Source organism: Peromyscus californicus, unplaced genomic scaffold (assembly GCF_007827085.1).
Source record: "Peromyscus californicus insignis strain IS unplaced genomic scaffold, ASM782708v3 Scaffold_4__1_contigs__length_199733344, whole genome shotgun sequence".
Taxonomy (NCBI): Eukaryota; Metazoa; Chordata; class Mammalia; order Rodentia; family Cricetidae; genus Peromyscus; species Peromyscus californicus.
In genome coordinates this window covers 137,593,642-137,614,419 of record NW_026294562.1, presented here as the reverse complement: position 1 = coordinate 137,614,419, position 20,778 = coordinate 137,593,642, and the positions used below count along the sequence as shown (strand labels likewise).

General features: G+C 43.2%; 1 protein-coding gene across 2 annotated transcripts in view; it reads left to right on the top strand.

Annotated features, from left to right (window-relative positions):
* Mcee (methylmalonyl-CoA epimerase) overlaps positions 1 to 20,568 on the top strand; it is a 28,206-nt gene extending 7,638 nt beyond the window's left edge. Inside the window, exons 2-4 of one of the 2 annotated variants that reach the window (XM_052762624.1) lie at positions 988 to 1,202; positions 6,649 to 6,986; positions 20,275 to 20,568. In XM_052762624.1, coding sequence (XP_052618584.1) covers positions 1,193 to 1,202; positions 6,649 to 6,986; positions 20,275 to 20,427 — 501 coding nt within the window. In that variant the 5' untranslated portion in view covers positions 988 to 1,192 and the 3' untranslated portion in view covers positions 20,428 to 20,568. The remainder of the gene's footprint in view (positions 1 to 987; positions 1,203 to 6,648; positions 6,987 to 20,274) is intronic. The other variant, XM_052762623.1, reaches the window with a different exon arrangement.
* Positions 20,569 to 20,778: the final 210 nt, after the last annotated feature.

Below are 20,778 nucleotides of genomic sequence, written 5' to 3'. Positions count from 1 at the left end.
TGTGTGTGTGTGTGTGTGTGTGTGAGAGAGAGAGAGAGAGAGAGAGACTTCTACAGGAGTAGGTCTCCATATGACCTGTAGTGTTAATTATCCCTCCCCATATCCCCTCCCGTTCCTGTTCCATTACTCCCTTTTAACTCTTTATATTACCATGTTTCTTGCACTCCTGTTTTTAACCCTCTTGTTTATAAGTGCCTTACAGGTTTATTCATAGATAATGGTGCATTGTAGTTTATTCAAGCAAAGTAATCCTTCCTTATTGGAAGAATGACAAATTAAACATTCTGGAGGTCAGAGGACTGAAACTCTGTTGTACCTTCTGACCTGAAGGAGAGAAACCTCAAACTAGAGTTGTGATTTCCCGAGACTCTGAATAAAAATATCTGCACACAGTAGCTTGAGGCCGGGGAGCTCGCCCAGTCGTAAAGCGCCTGCAAGCACGAGGTGCTGAGTGCTGACCCCCAGCACACATATAAAACAGTTAGGCCTGATTGGGCATATCAGTCCTAGGTGTGGCTCTGGGGAGCACAGGCAGCTCACCAAAGTTCACTGACCATCCAGGCCAGCCAATCACTGAGCAAGACCTGACTCAAAAACAAGGTATACATATATCAAAACATCACATTGTAAATTTCCAGCATTTATACTTTTATTTATAATTATAACTAAGTTATCATATTTATAAATTATAAATCATATCTTATGATTTATACTTGTCAGTCATACCTCAATAAAACTTAAGGGGGGGATCACATTATTTTAAACCCTTTATTCCCAGTTGCTTGGTCTACAATATTTTGTCCACAGACTCTTACTGCATGTGGTAGTTTGAATAATTTCATAGGGAGTGGCACTGTTAGGAGGTGTGGCTTTGTTGGAGTGGGTGTAGCCTCATTGGAGGAAGTGTGTCACTGTGGGAACGGGCTTTGAGGTTTCCTATGCTCAGGATACCGCCCAGTGTCTCAGTCCATTTCCTGTTGCCTGCAGGATGTAAGATTCTCAGCTCTACAGCTGTAGCACTTTGTCTTCCTACATGCCGCCGTGCTCCTGCCATGATGATAAAGGACTGAACCTCTGTAACTGTAAGCAAGTCAGTAAGCAGCTCCCCTCCATGGCCTCTGCATCAGCCCCTGCCTCCAGGATCCTGCCCTGTTTGAGTTCCTGTCCTGACTTCCTTCAGTGATGAGCAGCAATGCTGAAGTGTAAGCCTAGTAAACTCTTTCCTCCCCAACTTGCTTTTTGGTCATGGTGTTTCATCGCAGCAATAGAAACCCTGACTAAGATGTTGCAGAACCATACCTTTCCCTCCTTTATAAAGTTCACCTATTAAAAATGTACAGTATTTGTTACATTCACCATGTTGTACACTTGTCACCTTTATCATGTTGCAAAATGTTTTCATAACCCAAAAGGAAACTCACATGTATTAAGCAGTCACTCTCTGTTTCTATTGCTTGAAGATACCATGGCCAAGGCAATTTATCGAAGGAAGTGTTTATTGGGGGCTTATAGTTTCAGAAGGTGAGTCCATGCCCATCGTTGGGGAAGCATGGCCTCAGGCAGGCAGACATGTCACTGGAGCAGTAGCTGAGAACTTATACCTTGATCAGTAAGTGGGGTGCAGAGAAAGAGACACTGGGAATGGCATGGACTTCTGAAACCTCAAAGCCTACCCCTAACTCCAACAAGACCCCATCTCCTAATTCTTCCCACAAAGTTCCACCAAGTGAGAAGCAAGCATTCAAATATACTAGCCTATGGGGGCCATTTTCATTCAAACCACCACAATCCCCATTCTCGCTTCCCCCCAGCTTTTAGTAATCACAATTCTGCTTGTCTCTCTGCTGTTCTGATATGTGATGTAAATGGGATCATACTGTGTATGACTTTTATGTTCTGTTCTTATCATTTAGCATGATGTGTGTAGAGGTTCTTCCATGTTATAGTGTCAGTAACGTTGGATGGTAGCCCATTGTTTTCCTGTGGGAATATTGCTGCTAGGAATACCAGGCTATGCGTTTTTGTTTGAGTTTTGATTTTCAGGATTTTGTTTTGTTTTTTAGTACTTAGGAATAGATATTGGGTCCTCTGATAATTCAGTGTTTAAATTTTGTTTTGGGGAATTGCTGAACCATTGCATGACAGCCATACCATTTTACCTTTTGGTCAACAATGTACACGTTTTTTGATTTCCTCTTTTTTCTTCTTGCTTTCTTGTTGGGTGTGAAGCAGTGCATCTCACCATGAAACCCACTAGCCTTCCCTGACAGTCACTGATGCTACTGAGTGTCTGATGTGCCTGTTGACTATATATTTGTATCCTATCCCTTTAATTTGTCTATGTATCTATCTCTATCTATCTATTCGAGACAAGGTCTGACTATATATTTCTGGCTATCTTGGAACTGCTATGTAGTCCTAGCTAGCTGTGAACTCACAGAGATCTGCCTGCCTCTGCCTCCTGAGTGCTGGGATTAAAGGTGTGCTCCACTATGCCAGCCCGGTCCCTTCATTTTGAAGTAAACTCTATCACTGAGTTTTCGCTGGTATCATAATAACCTTCTACACCATCCCTAAAATATGCATTTCAGAGACCAAAGAAAGCCAATAAAAAGAGATACCTCAAACCAGTTACCTTATCCCTAGAGAAACCAGTTACCACTTACTTCTAGAGGTAAGATGGTGTCAAAAGCTTATTAACTACAACATACTGTTGTCCTTTATATGTAAGACATACACAAGAAAGGTTGTTTTCTATTAAATCAAAAGAACCAGCTGTTCCAGTGACCCCAATGATAAGAAGCTACAGAGAAAGCCCCAATAACTGCCCCTCAGGCTTCCTTGGATGTGCCAGAGTCCGCAATGTCCTTAGAGCAGACTGCGTAGGACATTAAAGTTGGCTTTCACTTGAACACCCTGTCATTTGCTCCTTTGGCATTTCTGTGTGTTCCTCCTAGTGGGAGGCCATCAGAGGTGGGACCTGGACTCAGTATTTGACATCTCCCTACAACGTCTTACTGCACCAACTATCTGGAAGCTCACTGACCTTGTCCGTCTGTGTTGTTTTGAAAACACAAATACTTTTTCATTGAGCCCATTGCAAACTAGCACCGTCAGGAGAAATGCACGGGGGCCGGGGGGGGGGGGGGGTGCGGGGGAGCGGTTTGACTAAAGATGTTGGCATCTGTGCGTTGTCTTCCACTGGTGAGTCCTGGAAAGCTGACTGGGGTGACTCGGGAGTAAAGAAAGGACAGACACACACACACACACACACACACACACACACACACACAACACACACACACACACACACACACACACACACACACACACACACAGAGGAAAGCTAGGATGGAGTGGGCTGGGCTCACTCTGATGGAGGGCATCAGCACAGCCGGGAAACCTAGCGTGTGTTTATGCACACACAAAAGGGGTGGGTTAGCTATTCTAGATGGGAGGTCTCTGTAAGGGAGCCGTCTCGGGCTGCAGTCATCTGGGAGGAGGGAGCTGCTGTTGCTAGGTTTTTATACATTTGTCAGTTGTTCCTAAATACACTTCTACTTGGACTAGAGGAAGGCTTTGCCATTTCCATGGGTTGAGCATTGGGGTCCTTGACATGACTGCGCCCATGTCAACAATACACATTCACTCAGGACTTCATCCACTCCCCACACATTTGTGAAATGGTATTACTGTGCCCTCTTGAAATAGGCTTATGGATAATGTTTGTGCAATTCATTGATAGCCATCATTATATGTCCTTAGCTGACACAAACTATAATAAAGTATCCCAACTGGTAAGGTGTTGAAGGGGAGGACTAGGGATGGTCCTCCCTACCCAGAAGGACAGGTATCTGGTACCAGGAGGTCCTGCACAAAGCTGATGACTTATGCCAAGGAAGTTTATCAGGAAGTACAGCATCTTATACTATACTATTTATAAATATACTATTTATACTATTAAAACATACTATTCATAGGGGTGGAATGGGCCATGGGTCAGCAGGAAGCTGAATCAAACAATATTGACAAAGAGAACACAGGATACCTCAGACACAGCTGCCTTAGGGCTGATATCCACAACCCTTCAGGGAAGAAATCAGGTTCCCATAACTGAAACCTTAACTCCTTTGAAACTTTGGCCCAGTCCCAGCCCAGACCTTGCCAAGTCTGTCCCTAGGCAAGGACATAGAACTGAACTTCCCTTTTGTCCTTTTAACAAGGCCTCTGTGAAAGCCTTGAGTTGGTCTGGCTCGCGACACTTGCAGCGAGAGTGGGTGAACTCACCGTGTGCCTGCTCTAAGTGTCTGGCACTGCATTGTGGTTTTGGAACCACCTGTCTGCTCTTGACACTGGACCAGAAAATTGAATATTTAGTGGATGATCCTAGAACATTTTGAAAACAGAGACAGAATAGAAAACTTCAGAGAATCTCACATTGTAAAGATTGATTCTCTTTGTTGAGATTAGGTTTCAATTGTGCATTTCTATTTGTGTATCTTGAGTATTAATACACTTAGATTTCATGATAATACATAGAGTACATAACATTGGACTACATTAACTACAGGTGATGAGCACTTTTGGGTTTTTCACTAATTTGTCATGGACCACGACGTAGTAGAAAACCTTCTTAAACTGCCTTAGTCAGGGTTTCTATTGCTGCAACAAAACATCATGACCATAAAGCAAGTTGGGGAGGAAAGAGTTTATTTGGCTTATACTTCTACATTGCTGTTCATCATTGAAGGAAGCCAGGACTGGAACTCAAACAGGGCAGGATCCTGGAGGCAGGAGCTGATGCAGAGGCCATGGAGGAGAGCTGCTTACTGGTTTGCTCTCTATGGCTTGCTGAGTCTGCTTTCTTATAGAATCCAGGAGCCCAGGGATGGCACCACCCACCATGGCCTGGACCCTCCCCCATTGATCACTAATTGGGAAAATGCCTCACAGCTGGGTCACATGGAGGCTTTTCCTCAACCAAGGCTTCTTCCTCTCTGATGACTCTAGCGTGTGTCAAGTTGACACACAAAACCAGCCAGTACACTCGCTTACATGTTATATTTTTTACAATTAAGTATTTACATCATATGTATATAGTTTTCTTTCTGTGGAGTCTGTCTTTTAAAGCCCAGAAGTAGGGAGGAGAGTAACAGATAGGGGACCCTCCCCCCAAAACACACATATCATCTCCTTCAGTTCATAAATGTCTTAGTGAAGTTTCTATTGCTGTGATAAATACTACAACAAAAAGCAACTTAAGGAAAAAATGGTTTATTTTATGTTATCCTTCAGGTAACAGTCCATCACTGAGGAAAGTAAAGGCAGGACCTCACAGCAGGAACTGAGGCAGAAGCCATGGAGGAGTGCTGCTTACTGGCTTGCTTAGCCTGCTTTCTTACAGTACCCAGAGTACCAGCTCAGGAATGGCAAAATCCACAATAGGCTAGGCTCCCCCACATTAATCACCAATTAAGGAAATGTACAGGTTTCCCCAAAGGCCCATCTGGTGGAGGCATTTTCTCAATTAAGGTTTACTCTTCTCAAATGACTCTACCTTGTGTCAGGTTTTCATAAAAACTATCCAGCACATTGAGTGAGGGTTTCTTCACAGCCCGAAGTAGTTCTGCTTCTGCTCTGCCAAAATTAAATAAAGGAATAGTGTAAAACTCTGGCTCAGAAGAAATCCCAACATGTTGTATACACCTCATTCTTGCTTTCCACCAAGAGGTTAGATGCTTTCCTTAGTTGATAGTAAACAAAATATACACCCAAAGTACTGCATAGCACCTTTGATGAATTCATCCCATGGTGTAAAACAAAAAGTAGGTACAGATTGGGAAAAAAAAATTGCCTGTTCTTATCATTGAGTGTGTGCTGCTCACTATCACATTCAACTTACATAAAATGCAAACATCACTGAGTACTCCTAATGTGCAAAATTTTACCCCTAAGTGTTACAGTAAATATAAATTACTATGAGAAGTGCTTTTCTTTGTTCAGAGTGAAAGTGAAGCTCAGAATTGGAATTTTAAAGTATTTTTATTATTTTTAATTGTGTGTAAGTGTTTGGGTCTGGGTGTGGGTTTGTGTACTTGAGTGCAAGTGCCCTTGGAAGCCAGAGGCATAAACTCCTCTTGCAGCTGGAGTTACAGGCAAAAGGGAACTGAACTCGGGTCTTCTACAAGAGCAGAAAGTGCTCTTAACCTCTAAATTATCTCTCTAGCCCCAAGAATGAGATTCTAATTCTAACCAAATAGCTTTCCCTCCTGCAGTTTGAACCTAGAGCCTCGTGCTTAGTAGTTAAATGCTCTGCCGATTAGCTGTGTCCTCGGCATGCTGGCCTTGAACGCACTCTGCAGCTTAGGCAGGCCTTGAACTTCCACTCTTCCTGGCTCTGCCTCCAGAGCTGCCAGGATTATAGGTCTGTGCCACCAGGCTTGGGTGACACACATCTCTTTAATTCTTGGCAGAGCAGAGTGAGTAGTTTTCACATAAGTCTTTCTAATTTAATATCAAATAATTAAAATACATAGATATGTAAACAATGCATTTTATAGTTCTTTGTTCAGTTTTTAAAATTAAATTTAGAAGTACATGAATTCTCAAAAGAGAGGTATAAATGGCCATTTGATTTTTTTCTTTCAGGGCTTTTCTCCAGAGTCCAAATTCCAGTTGCCGGAGGGAGAAGTTTTTCCAAATCACAGTCCCTGGATCAAATGTCAGGTCCTGTGTGGAACCTGGGTCGGCTCAATCACGTGGCCATAGCAGTGCCAGATTTGGGAAAGGCCTCATCATTTTATAGGGATGTTCTGGGGGCCCAGGTAAGTGAGGCGGTCCCTCTTCCAGAACATGGAGTATCTGTTGTTTTTGTCGACCTGGGCAACACCAAACTGGAACTTCTTCACCCACTGGGGAGCGACAGTCCAATCTCAGGCTTTCTGCAGAAGAAGAAGGCTGGAGGAATGCATCACCTCTGCATCGAGGTATTTTATCATCTAAATGTGTGCTGTTTGAAATCTCTCTCACACAAATGCTTTGTACTGTTTAAGCCTACATATAACCAGAATCTTTTTTTTTTTAAAGATTTATTTACTTATTATGTATACAGTGTTCTGCCTGCATGTATGCCTGCAGGCCAGAACGGGGCATCAGATCTCATTATAGAAGGTTGTGAACCACAATATGGTTGCTGGGAATTGAACTCAGGACCTCTAGAAGAGCAGCCAGTGCTCTTGACCTCTGAGCCATCTCTCCAGAATCTTTTATTATGTTTTAAAATGAATGGTACTATTACTCTTCTTACTATTATTTTTCTTTAAAGGTGAATGTGTATGTCTGTGTGTATTCATGCAAGTATGTATATGCATATGTATGTGCATGCGTTCACTCTCCTTTCAGGAAACTATAACAATAATATTAATGTATTTTGGGGACAACTAGATCCAATAGACTTAAAATAGGCCACCAAAGTAGATGTTTTGATTAAATGTGGCCTCCCTTGTAATAGGAATGTAAGTGCTTTTCACTATCACTACAAGGCAATTAGACACATGAAGAAAGTTTAAAAAATAAGAATTACATCAACATGCCGAGGCTTTAGTTGCAGTGCCAGGGATTGAACTGAGGGCCTCGTGCAAGCTAACCATGTGCCAGACACTGGGCTACATCCCAGCCAAAGTAGTCTCATAATTCTGATCTATCCTTAAAACATTGAATAACTTGCCGGGCAGTGGTGGCACATGCTTTTAATCCCAGCACTTGGGAGGCAGAGGCAGGTGGACCTCTGTGAGTTTGAGGCTAGCCTGGTCTACAGAGTAAGTTCCAGGATAATCATGACTACACACAGAGAAACCCTGCCTCGAAAAACAAAAACAGCAAACAAACAAAAAAACAACTTGTTCCTTATTACGAAACCAATTTATTTTCAATTACTGAAGTTTAAAAAAAAAATTACCACCACCACCACCACCACCCCATACTATACCACGCACTCGGAGATCAGAGGGCAACTTTCAAGAGCCAGTTTTCTGCTTCCTCTGTGTATTCAGGGGATCCAACTCAGGCCATCAGGATTGGTGGCGAGCACATTTACTCATGGGGCCATCTCTCGGGGCCCTGGTTTTTTAATGTCTTCTAAACTGCATTTTGCTAGCAGTATCTAAGAAAACATGAAGAAATGTTTGACAAGAGCGTTCTTATTAGAGGATTTTTATCTGCAGATGGTCATGTTTGGCTAACTGACTTTGAGGCTACCAGCAACGCCAGTTAGGCTTCAGCTTAAAGAACTTGATAGGAAAATTCATCAGCAAGACATAATGACAGAATTAATGGCAACGCCTCAGTCCTAATCCAGAAGAGAGCGAGGTTGACCAGAATGAAGTCAAGGATATATTCAAACATGAGAACCTACTTTCTGCTAAGTACCTGGAATTCAGCAAAATACATGGACCATGTCTCCAGTGAGGTGGGGATATTTAAACAGTCAAGTGGACTCTACTGTGATAATGGAATTAAGATGTGTGTCTGTTCGGTAATACAATGAGGTAGAGGTTGATTGCTTGGGTCAAGGAGCTGCAAGGTATCACGGGGCATTGGCTATAATGACTGTGAAGGATTCCACCAGAGAATAGGAGGAGAGGGCTGCTATGGCAGAGGGAGTAGCATGGGGAAAGGCCATCATAACAGCTGACAAGCACATGCATACCCTTTGGCATGTATGAAATACTTGAGGAAGATTCTTTTCTGTAGTTCTCATAGCTACTCCATTAGGATGCTACTAACCCATATGACAGGAGGAACAACACAAAAAACAAAAAAACAAGACTTGATTAATTTGCCCACAGTAACATTACATGTACATGGCAAGGCTCAGGTTCTGTTTCCAGGGTATGCACTCTTAGCCTCGAGGCCAGTTGCCTTCGTTGTATGATCAGAACTTAAAATGTGAGGTTGGGGAAGCTATCCAACATCAGGCCAGGGGACTACACACAGCCTGTGTTTATCCTTTCTTTCATCCTTGGAGGTTGCTTTGGCTGCAGGTTTTATCGGTGGACAGAGGGTTTGTGTAAGCCCCCAGGATGAAAAGCTGGACCATCTGCCTTTGAGTCTACTCTTCTTTCTCCTCCACTGTGTGGTCTAGGTTCCACATCAAGAGAGCTCATGCCGTCAAAGGAGGCCAGCTGTGAGTCAGAAGTTCAGTTAAGTAAAAAAGACTGCGAGTCCAGGAAAGTAACAGCAAATTCCAAAGTAGAGATCAGAAGAGGGAAATAGAAATGTTATGAGCCCAAAATGAGGTGGGTGACATGGGACAGTGTAGGAAGTGCTCCGTCTACTCCAGTCTGATACGCCTCTGTTGTCGTGAAGTCGCCGCATACCAAAGTGGCTTAATTACACGGATTTCACTTTCCTGTCCTAAACTGTCACACATGGTTTACGGGACTGCCTCAGGCACTGCTGTTTAACAACTGACGAGAAGGGAATCAGAGAGAGAATAAGGGCGAGTGCCTGTGAGGTGACTTGGGCATTTTATCTGTCACTTTTACTCACATCCCGCGGACCTGAACTTAGTCAGCTGGTACACGTGGCTGTAAAAGGGACTGGGGAATGTAGTCTATGTCTAGGCAACCATGTGTCCTGATAGAATAAAGGGAGGTTTTTATCCTTAAAAGGAAGAAAGTGAGAGCATCCGTCTGGGTCAGTCTTGTCTATCAATCTCTGCAACACTCGACAGTTTTTATTGATTTATCTTTTAGGATTGATTTTATGCATTTGGGTGTTTTGCCTGCATGTATGTCTGTGCATGCGGCCAGTGCTGTGGAGGCCAGCAAGGGGCGTAAGATCCCCTGGAACAGATAGCTGTGAACCACCATGTGAGTACTAAATTCCAGGCCTCTGGAAGAGCAGCAAGTACTCTTAACCACTGAGCTATCTCTCGAGCCCCAACTTTTAAAATTTTAAAAACCAGTATTGCCAAGATAGCCTTACCTTTTTTCTGGATGGAGAGATACTATAAGATGGAGACAATGGACAATTTTTAGTTCTCTCAGAGCTGTGGCATTCTCAGATAGTGGTGTCACAAGATGAAGTGGGCTTAGTTCCTCAGAGCAGGTGGAGCAAAATGTCTTGCCTTTCCTTGAACAGAAAACGTATTTGTGAGTGTGAATATTGAGATTTCAACCTCAGTGTATTACAGGACTATAGCTGTAATAATCTATTCTGGCTGAAGGACTTGGGTCTTGAACTGTCTTCTAAAGTATAGAATGTCATGATAAAGCCAATCAGAAGCCCTCTCTGGGGTCATCGTTCCGGTTCCTGTGGCCGTGTAGTAGAGTGGTGTCAATGTTTGCTCAGGAGGATGAGTCAGGGAGCTGGATCGCTGCTGCCCAGTTTCTACTCAAGGTTTCTCATGTGACACATGGCAGTACTGACCCCAGTGCCTTCCCAGACGCCCACCTCGTGTGACTGATACTGAGTGCACTCTTACAGCTTGGAGCTCAACAGGACTTTTAATAGGAGGTTCTACAGGAGTCCTCTTGGACTCGGCAAGCTAAGTGTTGTTCCGAGGGTAGCTGGATTTCTTTCTTTCTGAGTTTATATGTGTGTGTATCCCCACAAAACTAGGGAGGACTGTGTGGTCTCTTCTGATGATGCCTTCTGCCATTGCCTATTGGTAATAGGCAGGTTGGAAACAGGCCTTTTTGGAGAGCAAGTCCCTAGATCCTGCCTTTTTTTTTTTTTAAATGTGTGTGAGTGTTTTGCCTGCATGTATATATGTAACTGTTATCTAAGAGGATAGAAGAGGGCATAGAGGGCCCTGGATCCCCTGGAACTTGAGTTACAGGTGATTGTGAGCTTCCATGTGGGTGTCAGGAACTAACCTTCTGAAAGAGTTGGCGGTGCTCGTAACTGCTTAGTCTCCTTCTGACTCCTAGATCCTGACTTGTAATGGAAAGAGCCATGCTTTCCATGTGCTATAATCATGGGTGTTCTGAGAAAACGGCTAATGTGAAATTTTTTAAGCTGTAAAATGATTTGAATTCCAAATTACCAGTAATGTGGGGGTTGGGACCAGCAGCATTCACATACGCCAGAAGCAGCAACATGTCTAGCCTTTGTGAACATGAGACTCAAGATTGTTGAAAAACTTGACGAGGTAGAAGGTTCATAAGCACCAAATCATAAACATGGGTTTCCTCAGCTTTCTCCAGCAGTTTGGTCATATACATTATTAAGATATGTCTATCTTTTTGTTGCATGACTTTTCTGGGGAGACATGAAAGATGTCTGTCTGAACTCAAGGGCCCCAACAGCCCAAAGAATAACTCATCCAACTCCACCTTGATGAGTAGAATGGGTTTAATTGGGGTTTACTTACCATGTGGTGGATGACTAATTGCAAAATTGCCAGCACCCTGCATACCAGTCCCTTATGTTCTGCGACTCCTATTCTACAGCAGAATTGATGCCATAGACTTAGGGTACCACCTAGTATTAAGGCAGCAGAAGTGACCACAGCTTAGATAACAGGGCCCAAGCAGACTCAGCCCAGCAATGTGTGTTTATGTGCACTCTGTCCTTGCTCTTACTGGGGATTCTGTTGGCCTCAGAAAACATTGTCCAGTGGAAGGGTGGCTTTGTTTTTCTGCACTCTGGAGGATAGGCAGCTTAATGCGTCTGGCTGCATTAAGTCACTCTGGGGAAGGGGGGAGATTGAAGAACTACACATCTGTAAGTGTTCATACTTCTTTTCTAGCTTGTATGTCTTTTGCCATTTCTTTCATAGAGTTGTTCCTTTTTGGCCATCATAAGGCCACCCATTGGAGAGATGGCTTTCTTCTGCCTAGTATCCTGTGTTCTTTCTCACTGAGACCTCATTCGAAACCTCTGATTGTGTGGTATCTGCTGTGGACACACTTTGTGACTTTAGAAGTGTGAGAAAACAGCATCTGTTGATTGTAAACTGCCCAGTTTCTTGTCCTGTGTGACAGCTACAGGAGATGAGACACAGCCCAGTACAGTGAGTAGAAGCCGTACTTGATAAGAGGTCCACACAGGATTGGACCTGCAGTGTGAGGGAGAGTGGTGTGTGTGTGTGTGTGTGTGTGTGTGTGTGTGTGTGTGTGTGTGTGTGTGTGTGTTGGGGGTGGAGGTTGCTTAGCATGGGAAGGTGGGGTCAGGGCTAGTGAGGTGTAGAGTACATCATTCATGGAAACGATGATTAACATAGGAAGCCAGAGACCAAGTGTTATGAGATGTGTGCCCTCATGAGAGCTAGCGTGGTATGGAGCACCAGGGCCTGAATAGGTTCATTGTCATAAGGGTAGATTCATTGGGCAGGTACGGGAAAGACACAAACAGGATGAGGAAGCTCTATACACTGGGACTCTTGGGTGCATGTTGTTGGGGCCCAAGCAAGATGCGGAGCCTGTGGTTTAGGGAACAATTGTGTATTATCAGGGAGAGGGGCCTCTGGGTGTGCAGGGGAAGTGTGCCATAGCATGATGAGTGTGAGCTGAAGTGGAAGGAGGTGTGCAGTCACAAGGGGTGGGTGAGGAGGCAGCCCAGCATGCTGGGGCGGTGCAGTATAGACATTGCTGGCGAGGGACAGCAGAGACTGACTACCTCGAGGCCTTTAACCAGACGGGTGAGTGTAGAGACAGGAACGGGAAGCAGGTGTTTGTACAGGAAGAACATTAGGTTTGATTTAAAAATGATCCTACTCTTGCAGCCTGATGAGAAAAAGTATATAAGAAAAATACCATTATTAATGTAAGATAGGTCAATGGTAAAAACATGCAGCACTGTTCCAGTTTTGGTGTTGGAATGGCCACATCATAGATGAGTTGTTTTCCCGTTCATGTTTTTGTGTTTTACAGGTCCTTCTTCATCGAGCCGTGCAGGCCTTATGAAAGATATGTGACTTGAAAGTAAAAGGCTAGTGAAATAGTTTAGTTCCTCCATCCTGAGGAATGCTCTTCAACCAAGAAGAGAGAAATTCCACTTTCAAAAGTAATTTCAAGGACCTAGAAAGATGGCTTAGTGAGCTTGCCACACAAGTGTGAGGACCTGAGCTTGATCCCCAGCCCCCTGTAAAGCCAGTGTGGTGACACTTGTCGATAATCCCCATACTGTGGAGGCAGAGACAGAGGTGTCCCTGGACTCACCAGCCAGCAAGCCTGGCCTTACCTGTGAGCTCCAGGTTCAGAGACTCTGTCTCAAAAACAGTAGAGTGATTGAAGAAGGCATAGACCTCTGACCTGCGTGCAGCCGCACAAAGAATAACTTCAGTCTAGTGAGTGGTGTCACACACCTGTTGTCCCACCCACCCTGTAGGCTGAGGCAGGAACATCACCGGATCATACATGCTCAAGGACAGTCGGGGCAGCATAGTGAACAACCTTTAAAGCTCCATTTTCTTTTTGGCTTCTGATAACCCTCCCCAGGACATCCTCTGCTAGTGGTGTCTGGGCCACTGTCTCCTAGATGAGGGGATTTCATGGGATGGCAACATTTACAGAGAACAAGGCAAAGCAAAACAGGTGGACAGTTTGGTGAGGTTTCTCTTCATACTATCGTTGTTTTATAAGTGTATTTTATTACAGAGAAAGACGAGAGGGCAGTATGCCATCATCCCCTTGTCTTAGTTAGGTCTCTATTGCTGTGAAGAGACACCATGACCGCGGCAACTCTTATAAAGGAAAACATTTCATTGGGGCTGGCTTACAGTGTCAGAGGTTTAGTCCATTGTCATCACAGCAGGCAACATGGGGGCATGCAGGCAGACATGGTGCTGGAGAAGGAGCTGAGGGTTCTACATCTTGATCCATAGGAAGTAAACTGTGTGTCACACTGAGCATAGCTTGAGCAGAGGAGACTTCAAAGTCCACCCCCACAGTGGCACACTTCCTTCAACAAGGCCACATCTCCTAATAGTGCCACTTCCTATAAGGGGCCATTTTCTTCTAAACCACCACACCCCTCAAGAGCATATCCCCAGTGACCTAGCTCCCTCCCATGAGGTCCCACTTCTAAAGGTTCCACCACCCCTAATAGAACTATGGTCTGGAAATCAGGCCTCTGGGGATAGTCAAGAGCAAAACTGTAGCACCTGTCATTAAAATCTAGCCTTTAAAAGTGTTTTACTGTCAACTGGTGAACATTTCAGTGGAGCCCAGCATTTGGGAAATGCTGGACATAGTCACTACCAGGCTTGGTAGCAAATCAGGAAACTTGGGGAACAAATGCCACCTGAAGCATTCCTAGGAATACACAGGAAGCCTCTGAAGAGAGGGAGAGTTTTTAGAAGATTTATTATTATGGGGTGCCTATGGAGGCCAGAGTGGGACACTGGGTCTCATGGAGCTGGAGTTACAGTTGGTAGTGAGCCACCCAGCATGGGTGCTGGGAACCGAACTCTAGGAACTGAGTTTGGGTGTTCTAGGAAAGCAGCAGTGAACACTTAACTACTGAGCAGTCAGTCCTGCTCTACTCAGAATAATGCTATGCTTATACAGTTCACTTAGATTTAGCCTTTAGGGTAGGATTGAAACATGAATATTTAATCTAGACTTTTCACTTAGCTTTAATAGATTTAAATCAGTTTGAGGATTTAATTTATTCATTATTGTTATCAATTAACAACATTGTATTTTTATGTAAAATGAAGTCTCTTTGTTAAATCAATCAAATTCTCATGAACTATTAAAACTGGCACATTGCTACTTGTTTATAACAGTTTGCTTGTTTGTTAAACTGAGAATTATGTACTTTAAAGACACAAGGTAAAAATTTGCCTGCTAGCAAAGAAAATTTCATTGTCATTTTAGTTTTTTTTTTTTTAGATTCATTTTGTTTTATATGTAGATGTGTTCGCCAGCATGTGTGTACGTTTATCACTTGCTTGCCTGGTGTCACAGAGGTCAGAAGAGGACATTTGGTCCCCTGCAACTGGAGTTACAGATGGTAGTGAACCACCATTGTAGCTGCTGGGAACCAAAACCAGGTCCTGTTAGAACAAGTGCTCTTAACCACTGAGCCATCTCTCCAGCCCCACATTGTCATTTTTAAATGGGGCCACTGAGTACTTAAGGCGATAAAAATTTACCTGACTCTTCTGAATTCTAATTATGATAATCCAAACATTTTAAAGCTTTGATAACTGCCATTCTTAACTCACCATAAGGAGGGAAAATCAGCCTCGGTTCCAGACTCACATTCAGTTGCTGGCAAGAAGTTAAAGAGGGAATCAGACAGCCCAGATTTACACTAATGACATTCAGAGAACTTTCTGAGGCACAACTGCTGGTGTGCAGGATAGCGAAGGCACTTTTAAAGGTGGGTGTTATTGACCATGTTGTTTTTATTGTTTGGGGGGGGCGGCTAGAATTTATTTCCCAAAGCAAGTTGTTGGGGCTTGTTTGTTTGTTTGTTTGTTTTTGCATTCTTTTGCAGCTATTGCATGTACTTTCAATTCAGAAAATAAAGACAGTTTTATTTTAATATTTTTGTAATCAAATAACGTGTTGAGAGAATTCTTTTTTTTTTTTTTTTGTTTTTGTTTTTGTTTTTCGAGACAGGGTTTGAGAGATTTCTTAAAGAGAGTATTCTTAAAGAACTGTAAATTTGGAGCTTGAGCAGTGGTTCTCAACCTGTGGGTTCCGACCCCTGGGGGGATGATGACCTTTTCACAGGGATCGCCTTGAACCATTGGATATATCAGATATTTGCATTATGATTCATAACAGTAGCAAACATCACAGTTATGAAGTAGCAACAAAAATAATTTCGTGGTTGTCACCTCTACATGAGGAATTGTATTCAAGGGTTGCAGCATTAGGAAGGTTGAGAACTACTAAGCTAGAGAGATGGTTTGGTGGTTAAGAGCACCCATGTCAGGCATTCACAACCTCCTGTACCACTCCAGCTCCAGAAGACCTGATGCCTCCAGCCTCCAGGCACCTGCACCCACAAGTACATACCCACGCGCAGACACATAATTAAAAATAATCTAATATTAAAAAGGATTGTAAATTTCACAGCAACACTAACAGAAGGGTGGATCTAGCACAAGATCTTTAAAATCAAACGAGTCAGAGAAAGAAAGAGTAATAGAAATAGATGCTGGTCCAATAAGGATTTCGAAAAGTGACTTGTTCCATTTTAGAAGTGTTAGTTTGTTGGCTGGGTTTTTCTCAGCTAGAGTCACCTGAGAGAAAGAGACCTCAACTGAGGAAGTGCCTCCCTAAGATCAACCTGTAGGCAAGCCTGTGGGGTATTTCTTGGTTACGTGATTGATGTGGGAGGGCCTGACCCATTGTGAGTGGTGCCACACCTAGGCAGGTGGCCTCAAGGTGTATAAGAGAATGACCCAAACCCTCAGGAATAAGAGTCCCAAACAGAGGCAGGGTATTACGGGATGGTAAATAAATAAAGAAGACAAAGGCAAAAGCTGGGATGGGGAAATCTTGCACAGCTTCTTATATTACTATTTACAGGGGGGAAATGACCGAGGTCAGCAGAGAGCTAAATCAGACATTGTAGGCAAAGAGAACACAGGACACCTCAGACCCAGCATTAGTACTGATAACCACAGCTCAAGGGGAATAGAAAGATCCCCAGAAACTGTAACCTTGACTCCTTTGAGGTCCTCGATCCAGCCCCAGACTGACCTTGCCAAGTCTGCCCCTGGACGAGGACACTGAACTACTGCTCTCTTTGTCTTTCACTGGGATCTCTAGGAAGCCTTAGATGGGTCTGGTTCTCAACTAGAGGACAAGCCAGGAGAACAAGCCAATAAGAGGTGTTCCTGCTCTGACTTCCCTCGGTGATAGAGTGTGATCTAAGGCTGAAGATGGAATAAACCCTTTCTTCCCAGAGCTGCTTTTGGTCACGATGTTTTATCTCAACAGAACAAAGCTAACTAAGGCATTTAGCATAGGATTGCTTCTTAGATTATGGACTATTAAATAATACACTAAAATACAGGATGTAACATCTAAACTGTAGATGTAGATATTTATTTTTGCCACAGTTTAAATAGAGGTTATCAAAAGGCATCATACTTATAAATAATATATACTTATAAAATTTCAACATGAGAAGTAGAAAAAAATATGAACCCCTAAATTCCAACCACCCAGATTCAATAGTTTTCAAGAGCTTGTCACATCTTTTTTCTTTGTTATACCATCTTAAAGTAATTTCCAACATGTCATTTTGCCCTGACCTATCAAATAGGTACTCATTAGATGATATTATGCCAATCAGAGTTAAAGGTAGCTCTCTGAAATGAGTATCTACACACAGGCCATAAATCAAACTTACAAAATTGAGTTACAGATGTCATTTTACAGTTGACTTCCTCTAACCAGTATTTAACAAGACCCGGTCATCACAAGCGTGATTGATTTCTTCAGATTATTTGTATTAAAGAACATCTGATCGTTAGTGTGATATGTTTGTCACAGTTAAAGAACCAAGGTTGAGCCACTATTAGTAACTAAAGTCTAGATTTTGTTCAGATTTCCATACCTTTTATCCAGTGTCCTTTGGTTGTTGTGGTGCCAGAATTTCATGTCAGATTCAGCTGTCTCCTTGGACTCCTCTTACCATGACAGTGTCTCAGACTGTCCTTGTGTTGGTGACCTTGACACATTAGAAGGTTTTCTGGTTACTGTCTGTCACTGAGGGGAGTTGCCTGACGTTTTTCTCCTGGTTGAACTGAGATTGTTGATTTGGAAAGGCAGCTGCCATTCTTTTTTTTTTTTTTTTTTTTTTTTTGGGTTTTTCGAGACAGGGTTTCTCTGTGTAGCTTTGCGCCTTTCCTGGAACTCGCTTTGGAGACCAGGCTGGCCTCGAACTCACAGAGATCCGCCTGCCTCTGCCTCCCAAGTGCTGGGATTAAAGGCGTGCGCCACCACCGCCCGGCTGGCAGCTGCCATTCTTATTCTTGCACGTCAATAGATATAACACAGGCCGGGCAGCGGTGGCGCACACACCTTTAATCCCAGCACTCGGGAGGCAGAGGCAGGCGGATCTCTGTGAGCTCGAGGTCAGCCTGGGCTACTGAGCAATATTCAGGACAGGCACCAAAACTACACAGAGAAACCCTGTCTCGAAAAACCAAATATAATATTACATTGCTCGTCTACCTAAGTCAGTTCATTATACCACTGTAAAGCAACCATTCCTTTTTTCCCTCCATACTTTCTCTTTGGAAGGTAGCCATTATGCAAAGCCTCACTTACGAAATGGAAAGTTGCATCAGCCTGCACTTGTGTTTATAGCTTCAGCTCTTGGGAGCTATTTGGATCTATGTGGGTTGACATACCACACCATAAAAAAAAAATCCTTTCTATTATCTGGGGCGGGAGAGGTGGCTCAGCCGTGGTCAGCAGTTAAGAGCACTTGTTGCTCTTCTGGGGACTCCGGTTCTATTCAGCACGCGCATGGCAGCTCATGACTGTAACTCCATTTCTAGAGGCTCCAACCCTCTTCTGGCCTCTGCAGGCACTGGGCACACACACGGTGCACAGACATACATGCAAACAAAACATTCCTACACATACAAATAAATAACTCTACAAAAGTTTCTAAACTTTCTTGTTTCCTGTGGCTGCAGACTCAGTATTTTTCCAAGAAGCCGTGATCCTATAACTGGAGAATAGTGTCAGAAACAAGATCTGGGTGTCTGAATTGTTGCTGTTGGGGTGTCATCGATTCCAAGCCCTCTGACTAATACATGTATCTGTATCTGTGTATGTAACCCTGCAGAATACATGAGTTGTCACTCAAAACCCCATAAGCTTACTGGCCCCTGCAGCAAAATCCCTAAGCCATTATCACACGGGGCTCCCACTGTCCCCATCACTTGTCTGACCCTCCTCCCCTGCACTGCGAATAAACGAGACACATGGAAGCGACTCAGCAGAGAATTGCACAATCACAAGTTTGTGGTCTTATGGTGGAAGTAACATTTTGATAGCAGCTTTGTAGTGATTTTCATTTCTAGTTTTAATCTCAAAGGTCATAACCAGGTAGGATTTCTGGGAGAGTCAGGGGACCTTAGGATTAGAGAAACACCCTATTTTAATTATTCAAATGGTAGATGTTTGGGCTAGTAGATTTCCTTCACTAAAAGAAATAGCAGAGACAATGTACTTGTAAAAATGAAAGTGTAGATGAATTTCTAAACAGTCTTATTAAATAAGAAGCACAGAGCCAAATACAGAGGTAACAGCCAAAGAGATCAGAGTGAATAGCCACAACTAGCCTTAGCTTACCACCACGCAGTGGCTTCCACAGAGAGCGATTCTTCCTGTCTGACCTGTGTTTTTATTGCTTTCCTGTTCTTCCTTTTCATTGGCTCCAAGCCCAGCCACATGACTTCCTCGTCACTACATGTCTATACAGACCTCCAGGTCTCTATGGTCTGTACTGGGATTAAAGGCTCATGTCACCACGCTTGGCTGTGTCCTTGACCACACAGAGACTCTGCCTGCCATGTGATCAGATTAAGGGTGTGTGTTACCACTGCCTGACTTCTGTTTGTGCCTATGACCTCTGATCTCCAGGCAAACTTTATTAACATACAAATAAAATATCACATTTCATCACAAATAAAATATCACCACATGAAAGGCTTATTCTGGCTCGCTGGCTTGGAGCGCCCAACTCATGAATTATTGTCTTCATTGCTTGTAATAAGGCAGCAGCACATCATGACAGGAAGCAAAAGACACCAGGAAGAGGAACAGCTGTGGCTCCATGTCTCCTCCAAAGGCATAGCTCTAATGCTGGAAACCTCCCTCTAAACCCTGCCTACTAAAGGCTCTCACCATATCCCAACAGCACCACCTGGGGAGCAAGTGTTTACTAATGAACCTTTGGGGAACTTAAGATCCACACATAACAACCTTTTTTTTTTTTTCTTTTCTGTTATGGATGAGAAACCCAACTCCCTCAGAAAAAGTTTGTTCAATATTAAATGTCTGAAGTTTAATATACACAATGTAGGTTATAAAAAGAAACATCTAACATGAATGCTCTTTGGTGTTGCAGTTTTCATCTTTTTTTTTTTTTCCTGAAAAATGTAGGCTTATTTTGTCGGGTGCTTTTGTTTTGTTTTGGTGCTGAGGGTGGAACTCAGGGCTGCATGGTTTAGGAATAATCCTGTCCAAAGGCAGAGGAAACAGATGGCATGGGTTCAAGACATACAGCAGCATTTGGTATTTTATCATCTCAGATGTACCCATATTTTTCTCCTTTTTCTAGGTGGACGATATAGACACAGCTGTGAAGGATTTGAAGAAAAAGAAGATTCATAGTCTGACTGATGAAACCAAAATAGGAGCACATGGGAAACCCGTGATTTTCCTCCATCCCAAAGACTGTGGTGGGGTCCTTGTAGAACTGGAGCAAGCATGATTTCTATTTGTGCAACACTTACTTGACCTAAGCAACCCTTATCAACACTATCAGATGTATTATGCTACTGCTTCCACGACTAAAACTTCAAATTAATTACAGAAAGATTAAAAATATATGTACACATGTGTATATAAAATATATGTATATTTGTTATTTAAAATTGAGGGAAATCTTAATTAGTAAATACTTGGCATTGTTAAAATGATATTCAGAGACACTGCACCCAACTTTTCCACTCAGTCAGATCTCCCACATCCTTCTCCAGGGTCTATCCTGTGAGTCTCCCTCTTCCTCCTAGTTCATACCTTCTCCCCAACCCACCAGATCCAGGCCAGGTCCTGCATCAAT